General features: G+C 46.4%; 1 protein-coding gene across 1 annotated transcript; it reads right to left on the bottom strand.

Moving 5' to 3' along the window:
• Window positions 1-6240: 6240 nt before the first annotated feature.
• Window positions 6241-9801, bottom strand: Pou4f2 (POU class 4 homeobox 2). Its single transcript, XM_052728102.1, has 2 exons — window positions 9264-9801; window positions 6241-8838 (listed from the first exon to the last, which is right to left on the bottom strand). The coding sequence occupies exons 1-2, from the start codon at window positions 9549-9551 to the stop codon at window positions 7897-7899; spliced, it is 1230 nt and encodes a 409-aa protein (XP_052584062.1). The 5' UTR covers window positions 9552-9801; the 3' UTR covers window positions 6241-7896.
• Window positions 9802-10126: the final 325 nt, after the last annotated feature.

Below are 10126 nucleotides of genomic sequence, written 5' to 3'. Positions count from 1 at the left end.
GGGGGTGGGGTGCAGGCCGGGGAACGTTAACCCGACATTCCTAAAAGACTTCTGAACTAGTACCTCCCTCAAGGCAGCGTCCTTGCAGAGTGGTAAAGCAAAGAAGAGCGGCAAAGGCCAGTCCATGCGTCCTTACCCAATAGTCTCCAACCACCAAGGAAGCGTGAAGGACTTGGCAAAACTGAGGATCGGAGGGAGGTATAGGGGAAGAGTGGGGTGTCTCTGCAGAGGACTGACTCCCGACCACTAAGGTGAAGGTAAAGAGCAAGATGCCTCTCAATCTGTTCCCACCACCTCCCCCTCCCTGCCCACAAAAGTGAGAACCCCCAAAAGACCACGCATAAACCCTATGGAACCCCAGAATCCAGAAGTTAAGTGTCCACCCAGGGGTCGTCTGGAAGGGGTAGAGAGGAGAGAGCGGGGTGGGAACGAGGATGGGCACCCCTCCCGCCGCCTCCCTCTGGCAGGCTGGAAGCCTCGCAGAGTCTGGGTTTTTTTTTTGGTTTTTTTTTTTCCAGAATAATTGATGGGTCCAGTTCTCCAGAGCTTTCCCAGGGAGAGCAAGGCGGACCGCGCTAGAATTTAAATAGACGTGATTAGTAAAATGCAAGGGAGCGAAGATCGGGGCTCTCTTTCTTGCTGGTTTCTGGCTGTGCGCCTGGCAAGGCTATCCAGGACTCTAGGGGGTTGCCCAGAGCCGGGGAAGGCTCCCTAGCCACTGGAAGGTGGCTCTGCTCCTTGTCCTCCCACAGCTCCCAACCGCCTGTCACCGCGCATCCCGGGACCCCGCGAGAGAGGGGTTAGGACTAGCAGACAACCAAAGGCCAGCAGATGTACACTGTAAGGTGCCCGGCCCGCAGGGTGAGGTGAGGATATTGATTCCTCAGTGCCCAAGCATTAGCCTTGGAAAGAGAAGAAAGCCTCCCCGCCTGGCTTTTTACTTCCCCCTTTTCTACCTCTGTCCTGGCCGGTGGACCTCGCTCTCTTCAGGCCGCTGATCCCGGAACTTAGGGTGTCTTTTCACGGACCGATGCCCTGAAAGGTCCCCTTCTCAAAAAAGTGACCCACGCTGGGGGAAACCTTCGCCTTCATCCTCTCTCACATCCCTGGCTCATCGATTTGTTCCTGCAAAGGGGGCTGTGCTTTCTTATAACATCTACAGCCAATTAATATTGCATCAACTCTATTTTTTTTAAAAACACACACACACACACACACACACACACACACACACACACACACACACACACACACACACACAAAAGCCCTGGAATAGTGCACCCTATCAAAGCCATCTATTATTCACGGAAATGTAATTGGAGACCCAAGATAATGTGTGTTCCGGGGCAATGGAGGAAAACAGAGTCGTGACAATATTTCAGAAAGGAAGGGGATCCGAGGGTATCTAATATTTAATTTCAAGTCTGTGGTTTTATAATTCGAGATTAAAAGCAGTCACGTCTTTGAAGCTAGACAGTTGGTATAAATGTACAGTTAAAATATTCTATTCCATGGTCCCTCGACAGAGCTCTCGACTCGTCCCAGGCTTCATTAAATTTTTATTATCATCCCAGACTAGAGCAGGGAATGAGCGGAAAGACCGTCCATCTAATTGCAATTGATAAAAAGAGAGCGAGCGAGCTAGAGAGCACTCTTAGATTTCCCCCTCATTTTAATACATTAGCAGCCGTTTTCTTCAAATGTCCAGGCTCTCCCAGACCTGTGATACACACAATCACATTATCACACCGACTCCTTTCCTACTTTCCAACAGGCACCAGGCCTCGCCCTCTTTTCTGCCCTTTGGAAGGCCTGGGGGCTTGGTGGGAAGTGGGGGGTGGGGGTAGGAAAGCCTGGGTTCAGAAAGTGATGCAAGATTAAAAAAAAAAAAAAAAAAACCAGGCGACATCAGTTCATGAAGCATCTGGTGAGGAGAGACCTTTGCAGGAAGCTGGATCTTCCTGTAGCAAGATGAAACCAAACAAACAAATAGATTATTATACTTGAGTTGCACTTTTCAACAGCCCTTCCACTCGGAGATGAAAGCGAAGAGTAATGTTTTTATTTTATCTTTCTTTCTGACTGCTGCCTCCTCCCATCACAGACTGTCTGACTGTCAGCAGTGCTGGGCACTTGTGCTGGTGTTTCCGGGAGCCAGGGCTCAAGAAGGATGCTTTTAAAAAAAATTGAAACTGGTGTAAATAAACCTTTTCATCTCCAGGCACAGAAAGTACAGAAAACCCACAGTTTGCTTTCTGAGCAGCTTCCTATTATCACATCGCCACTTAATTTTATTTCCAGTCTCTCCAAGTTAAATAGAAAGACTGGCTCACAGGGGAGCTGCCATGTGCCTACAGAGTGAGGATGTCAAGCAGAGAGACTTGCCGTGCAAAGTTAATTTCAATTCCCGGGGAGGATTTCACATTCTGCCTGGCTCTGACCCACAGTAATTAGCTGAGATAACTAATGATTACTTACTTATTCCTTGTAATTATCTGGATTTAATAATTCGCTGTGTAATTTATTAATTCGCTCATAATAGACTTTCAGTACTGGGAATGACTCTTTTAAAGGGGCAGAGCAGGGGAAATTTAGCAATATTTTTCTCAATGCTATAAATTTGCCTCCTGACAAGTGTGCGTTTCAGAGCCATCACAACCAACCAGAACCTTTGTCCCCTTTTGGTACTATGGGAACAGCCATCCACCTGCTTCCACTTTCTACAGCAGGCCCTCCCTTCATGGGAGGTGTAAAGTGTAAAGTGAAGTTTGGAGTTCTCATGTGAATTCTTTGCCTAGAGTAGACATCATCACTTAGGCCAAATAATTACAGAAACAAGTTTCTAAACCTGTTATCATGACCTGCCCAGAAAGTTTGAGGCTCACCCTCTAAACAGAACACTTTATTAAAAAGGTGTTTTTTTCCATTTTGATTTGTTTGGTTTGGTCCTTGGGTGCTGTTGTCATGCTCTCCTCAAAGGCTTTCCCAACACAGAAAAACTGACTCATCTGAAGTTTGAAATAGAGTATTCTGGTTTACCTCACCCCAGCTCAGTTATCTGGACAAAAAGAAATCACAGAAACTGTACTTGACAGCAAAAATAAATTTAAAAAATCTAAAAAGTATATACTATTATTTATTTTTATTTTAAGTGTAATTTTGTTATTGTTTTGCTTCATTTTGTTTTGAAGTAGGGTTTTCTGGTGTAACTCAGGCTGACCTGGAATTCACTAAATAGCCAGGATGGCCTCAAGCTTGCAGCAATGCTCCTGCCCCATCTCCCCAGGTGATAAGTTGTAAGTGTGAGCTGCCATGCATGTTATTTGTTTACAAATGTATTTTATATAAAATGAGAGAGTACTTTCTAAATTTTAATCACTTCATTCAACTCTTCAAGTTTTCTTTTTCTTCCCCTAAACAATGTGTTAGTGAAATTGACAATTTCCAACAGCAACTATATTCTTCCAGGACAGTATAATATTGTACTGCAGCAAGTACTTAGATAGCAATGAGTGTGTGTATGCATTTTGTTTTTCTTTCTACTTTTTGAGACAGGCTCTCACTGGGTAGCCTGGATGACCTTGAACTCTTCATGTAGCCCAGACAGGTTTGAACTCTTGATTTTTCATCTTAGTCTCCCAAGTTCTAGAATTACAGAATGCACCACCATGCCCCATGCGACTGATTTGTCTCATTTCAGTGTGGATTTACATAGTCATATTAAATAGAACTTAACAAAAAGAAACTAGACAGTTCTGAAAGATAAGATTTAGGATCACAAAATGGGCTTCTCAGCCAATACATAATATATCTCTTTGCAATAAGATAGCAATTGTGGCCTTGAGGGAAAATAGAAAATTAGTCATGAATGCTGATGGCTTTGATTGACATGACAAAGATTTCAGACATGTTTTTCTGTGTATTCATGTATACCAAATGGGAATTTCTCAAGAATTTACTCAATGTTTAGTCTAGTCTTACCTTTGATTTCTTTTTTAAACCCAACTTCCTTCTCTCCAAATCTTTGGCTTTGTATGTCTCTGAAACTCTCATTAATAAAAAAAAAAAACTTTCAGAATGTATTTACTTTTTTAAATTCTAATGTTTCCATAAAACACACATGTAAGCAGTCTCTAATAATGAAGCTATTTCCACCTTGAAGATAAAAGGGGGGATTACCCTGGCAAGAATGGACAAAATGAGCTGAGAACATAATACAGTTTTAAAAATTCAGGAATACAAAACTTGGCAGATTAGAGGTAAACACAGGACTTCATTCTGAAATGTTGAAGTAAGCAACTCTTCTGCAACTCCTAAGAATTTTGGCCCTGCAAGCATACGTGGAGGTTGCTGTGTACTTTAAGATAAACCAAAAAGAATAATACCAATTTTATGGCTGTTCAGTAATATCTCTCGGTTTACTAATTTTATATGATTTCACTTAAAGATGGCTTATTTGCTGAACTAAGACACCAACTAGCACACTAATCATTCTTCTGTTGACTGACTCTTTGTTATTTAAAACCCCCACATGGGAAGGGGAAAATTACTACTTGTGTAAATCACTTTTACTCCAGATCAGAAAGTATGATGTGTAACACATTTAAGTTATACCATTGATTTTCTCTGGTCTGAAAGGGGGAAAAATAAATAAATAAAAACAAGTGAAAAGTTCTTTAGCTGATTAGCTGTTGGAGCACTGCTCAGGCTTGTGGTCGCTGGCCATGGTGCTGAAATTGCTGTGCAGCCTACTGAGGCTAGCTGTCGGAAAAGACTTTCAGGAAAACTGAATCCAAGGATGGGGAAAGAAATGGAAAAACAGACATTTCAGCCCTCCTAAACACGGGAATGAAACCAAATCACCAATGTCATTGTACCTACATTCACAGTTCCTCCTCTTGGAACACCACTTGCCACTGTTTTCTTTCACACCTATGGAGTGTATTTCATTCTATCTAAATGGACACTTGGATCTTGTTTCTGAGGCATGTACTTTGTTTCAGTTTTAGAAGATATGGTCCTTCCACTCATTTTCCATATAACATCCACAACTATTTGTTCTCTCTGGAAATAATAATCAGCTTCTTGAGACATTTAATCCTAACTTGAGCCAGTACAACAATATTCATAAATCTGTGGGTCGTTTTCTAAGCCTCTTCCAAATAAAGAAACATCTCATAGCAGTTTCGTATGGAGGAGGCCAATACAGGAAAGAAGAGTTACCCCCAGAGAGTATAAGCACAGGCCATTACCTGCTTCTTTTTTCTTGTTTGGTCTACACATTAACATAATGTTCTCATGCCAGTTAATTCCAAGCACTATGGATGATGTAAAATATAAATCAGAGTCTTACTAGAGAAATAAGGTTTGAAAGCCAAAAACATTTCTCAACTATTGTGGCGGATCTGAAATATGTTATGATGGAAAAGGAAGTGTCTTAAAGCAGGGCCAGAAAAGGAAGTGCCCGAGCCGAACGGGCAGAGTTCCATAGCCACATCAATGTTTAATAGGCTTCCTCCAGCTCACGTGTCAGACAAAGTCACAAAAGGGGGCAAAAATTTGTTCCTTTGGCCACACAGGATTTCTTTTTCAGACACACCCTGTCTGTTGCAATCATACTAATTTCCTTAAAGATTATGGGGAATAGAAAGAGACGGAGACAGAGGACACCATGACAGACTTTATTCATCTGCCAGAAACCCAGGTGCTTTCTGCTATGGCTTAGGCCATTGATCCCCAGGACAAGCTAACGGACTGAGAACCAAGGGGGAGGAAGTCCTCTCCTCACTCACCAAGTCCTGCCCCTACCATTGCCACACCCAGCCTTCCTTGGGCTGAGTTCCTTTCTTCCTTTGCCCCATGGGAGATGGTAAGGAATGGATGGAATAGTTTCCATCTGACCTTGGCTTTATAAGATTCTCTTTACAGACTCATTTCAAGTCCAGAGGAAGGACTCTGGAGGAGGTATCTGGAGCCAGACATCATGATTTCATCTAAGCTTAAAAGCAAAGTGCCCTGTGAGATGAGATCTGCCCATTAATGTGAGATTATAAAGCCTGTTCTTTTATACTTTCCCAGGGAAATGTCCCTTGCTAAGTCCGAGCCATGTTTTAATAGCAGCCACTCTCTGTGTTCCTGTCTCTTAAAAGAACCAGCGCCAAAATAATTCCCACATAAATGATTAAAACAGCATCACGTTTTAAAAGTCATTTAATATTAATAGCATATTTTAATGAAAAAAGCAGCATACTTTGCCAGTAAAACATTAAAATCATCTCATCAGAGAAAGACAATCAAACAACACCCAAAATAACTTAATACATTTCTATAATAAATAAACAATCTATTAACAAAAACAAGAAACAAGGTCATATACAGAACTCAGGACTTTGGAGAGCCTCAAATGGATCAGCAATTACAGTAGATTTTGTAAGAATATATCTATATGTGCATCATTTTTGAATGAAATATTTACAATAGACAAGGTACCAGTCACTGTGGACCTATTTTTGTGTGTGTGCTCCAAAAGGATTCTACGAAACAATGTGAATTTACAAGCAGTGCACTGTCTTTCTTGTAGTTCAAATTCCTTTTTTTCCTACAAACAAGCCTCCTAAAAGGAAAAACTGAAGGATTCCTGTAAATGTCAAAATGGAGCAACAAAGCAATTGAAAATGGGGAGACTGGAACACCTTGGTGAAATCTTAGAATCCAGCAGAGCAAGCACTAAGTGGAAAACGCACCTAAGCGGAGAAGGATGCACTGGTCATTGGTCATGCTTCCAACTGCTTCTTCTCCTCTGTTAGAGACGTGTGTGTCTGTGTGTAGGCATGTAAGTGTGAGTGAGAGAGCGCGTGTGTCATGGGGACAATGTGGGAATCCCCATTAAATATGTAAGGAAGTAAACAAGACTTCGGACAGTGAGTCAGGTCTACACGATTAAGACATCCATTACCGAGTGTCAACTCACAAATCAGAACACTACCAGTTAAAACAAAGGGAAAACGACCTTCATTCAAAGTGAGAATATACAAATAGGCTAAAGCGAACACAGTCCAAGAGGGAAGCTGTAAAAAACCAGCAAACTCATAAAAGAAGAAATGTTTGAGCATCACCAGCTATACGTATCTCCCGGTTTTATTTTTCAGATTAAAGAAGTTTAATTAATTAGTATGTGCACGAAATTAAGTTGCCAGAGAGATAAATTAATAATTTACAGAGGGTTGTTCGGCAATAATCTAATAATAGCTGTCAAGATCAGTGAACACACACAGCAGGCGCAACTCCTTCCTTAAGCATTAACACCAGATTGGGAAGAAAGCGGTAAGAACCACAATAAAAATATATATATAATATACAGTGTAAACGCAGAAAATCTGCCATCTTTTTTTAATTCAAAATATTTTAGAGATGTCTCTATCATATCACATTAAGCATCAACTCTAGCTTCGAGTTTCAGTCCTGAATCAATTTCTATTTCTGAAAAATAGCTGCAAAGTGTACTTTTAAACGTGAACAAGGGTGATGTCTGTAAGAATAAAAACAAATCTTACTTGCTCGTTCTTGCGAGGTTTTCAAAAGCTTGGCCCTCCGCCTTCCCGCTGACAGCCAGGTCCACGCTTCCTTTGACGAAGCCGAGCAGCCTCGGTGCAGTTAAAACGAACGAGTCTGCTACAACTTGGCAAATTCCATCTTTTGTTTTTCTTCACTTTGCGGGAACCCGCTCGCATTCTCTCTAATGTGGGCTCAGCTGCTCGCTCCCTTGCTCCTGGCTTGTTCTGGGTTCACATTTACCGGAATTGTTTCTGATAGCCAAAGTAGAAAGAAAAGAGGCAGAGAGAAAGAGGGAAGAGAAAGGAGAGGGCGAAGGGAAAGGGCCGGCCTGGAGAAGGGTCCCTAAATGCCGGCGGAGTATTTCATTCTCTTCTGTTTCTGCCTCTGGTTGCAGAACCAGACGCGTACCACGTTTTTCTTGAGATCGAGCTTCTCGGCGATGGCCGCGATCTTCTCGGAGGAGGGCCTTGGTTGGATGGCGAAGTACGCTTCCAGGGAGCGCTTCTCTGGCGCTGCGATGGACGTGCGCTTGCGCTTCTTCTCCGCACCGTTGAAGAGCTCGGGCTTGGTGAGCTTCTCGCGGTGGGATTTCTCGGCCTCCTCCAGCCATGCCTGCAGGATGGGCTTAAGCGCGATCATGTTGTTGTGCGACAGCGTGAGAGACTCGAACCTGCAGATGGTGCTCTGGCTGAGCGAGCCCACGCCTGGGATCTTGAGGTTGGCCAGTGCGGATCCCACATCTGCCTGGGTCACTCCCAGCTTGATGCGTCGCTGCTTGAAGCGCTCGGCGAACGCCTCCAGGTCCCGCGGGTCTGCATCAACGTCGCTCATGCAGCCCATGTGCGAGGGCAGCCCGTGCGCGTGGGCCATGCTCAGAGCTGCTTGGTGCATGGGGTTCATGGTGGCCATGTGCGGTGCGTGAGCAGGAGTGGACACCACGGTTCCGTCCGGGCCCGCCATGGCTCCCAGGGCCAGCCCGGGGCTCAGGTGCTCCAGCAGCTCGCCCTCCAGAGCCTGGTGCGGCTGGTGGTGGTGATGGTGATGGTGATGGTGGTGGTGGTGGGTGCCTGCCAGCGCGGACGGGTGCGAGATGGGCACAGATGAAGAGGAGGCTGCCGACGTGCACGGGATGGTGTTCATGGTGTGATAAGTGGCGTCCGGCTTGAAGGGACTGTGGTGGGGCGGATGGTGGTGGTGGCTCTTACTCTGGGAGACGATGTCCACGGCGGCCAAAGCCTCGGCACGGGCCAGCAGACTCTCATCCAGCCCGCCGAATATATTGCTCTGCAATTGTAAGTAGAAGGCACACATTACGCTCAGCTGGGAATTGTGCGCGCTCTCTCCGGAAGCGCCGGCCCAGGGCTCACCACCGCCACCGCGCCTACAACATTCCCAGAACGTTAAAATAATAATAACGACAATGATCCTGAAACTCAGCAGTGAGGAGAGAAGGAAAGTCTCCGCGAGAAGCCAAGGTGTAGGGGGAGGAAAGTGAACCGCAGAAAACACAACACAACACAACACGCGCACAGGCAGCATCCCAGGTCATAAAAATTAATATGAAAGGCAAGACCCGCTGAATACTTAAGAGAGGGGGGATTGGTTGGAGGTGTGGGGTGATTTGCTGTGCAGACATGAAAAAAACATCAAGCAGATAAAGGGGGCTGTCAAAATGTGCCTTTAAGCGGTGATTATGCAGACATACGCACCGGTGGGGTTGGAAGACAAGCTCTCCGCATCGCCTCGGAGCCCCCGCCGCCGCCGCCGCCGCCGCTGCCGCTGCTGCTGGAACTGCTGCTCCGGCCTCCGCCGCCTCCGCCACCGCCACCGCCGCCGCCCGCGTTGCTGGAGCTGCTGGGGGAACTCGCTGAGGGCGCAGCGGATGCAGAGGAGCCCGGGGAGGCGCTGTGCAGCGCCGAGTACTTGGGCTCCACGTGCAGGCTGCCCGCGTGGGGCATGCTGAACGCCTGCTTGCTGTTTAGGGACATCATCATCATCCTCCCTTGCGCGGCGCGCTGGTTGCTGGCACACACTGGCCCCAGCTACCTGGACCCTCCGGAGAAGTGCCCGGCGGGAGCAATAGAGGAGACAGCACTACAAAGTTGTGCTCCGCTGCCACCGTCTCCCGGCTCTGCTGGCCGAGTCCCGGAAGCTAGCTCGGCTCCTGCGTCGCCTGCTGGGTCTGTGGGAGCTGTTGCCCTGCTCCGGGTGGCGCTGGCTTCAGACCTCAGCGCCCCAAAGTGCCCCAGCTCGTTGAGGCCGTGGAATTATAGTCCCCTCTTCCCGCGCCTGCCCCCCCCCGCCCGCCCTCCCCCCCTCCTTTTCTCCTCCGCCCTCCCCTGGCAGGAAACACTGGCTCTGGGTGGGTTTCTGCTTGCCCTGGTTCCCCCTCTGCTCCGCCCCCGGGATCGGATCCTTTCAGTTCTCTCTGTACCAGCCGCTCTGGCTCCGCTACGGGACCCGGTGCCTTCTGCCCCAGCACGCGCTCTGCTGTTGCCACCCCTGCGCCTACAACTCCTGCTTCCAATCGCACCCCAGTTCAACCTCACCCAACTGGGCAGGTCGATGCTTT

Source organism: Peromyscus californicus, unplaced genomic scaffold (genome assembly GCF_007827085.1).
Source record: "Peromyscus californicus insignis strain IS unplaced genomic scaffold, ASM782708v3 Scaffold_8__1_contigs__length_139910024, whole genome shotgun sequence".
NCBI classification, from domain to species: domain Eukaryota; kingdom Metazoa; phylum Chordata; class Mammalia; order Rodentia; family Cricetidae; genus Peromyscus; species Peromyscus californicus.
The sequence above is the reverse complement of the archived record's forward strand: the minus strand, read 5'-3'. Positions and strand labels throughout refer to the sequence as shown.

What these genes read in the sequence shown, in the direction of transcription:
- Pou4f2 (XM_052728102.1), bottom strand. Translation starts at nt 9,551, where the DNA reads ATGATGATGATGTCCCTAAACAGCAAGCAGGCGTTCAGCATGCCCCAC. An exon ending in CTTGTCTTCCAACCCCACCG is followed by an intron (nt 8,839 to 9,263) that starts GTGCGTATGTCT and finishes TTACAATTGCAG; the next exon opens with AGCAATATATTCGGCGGGCT.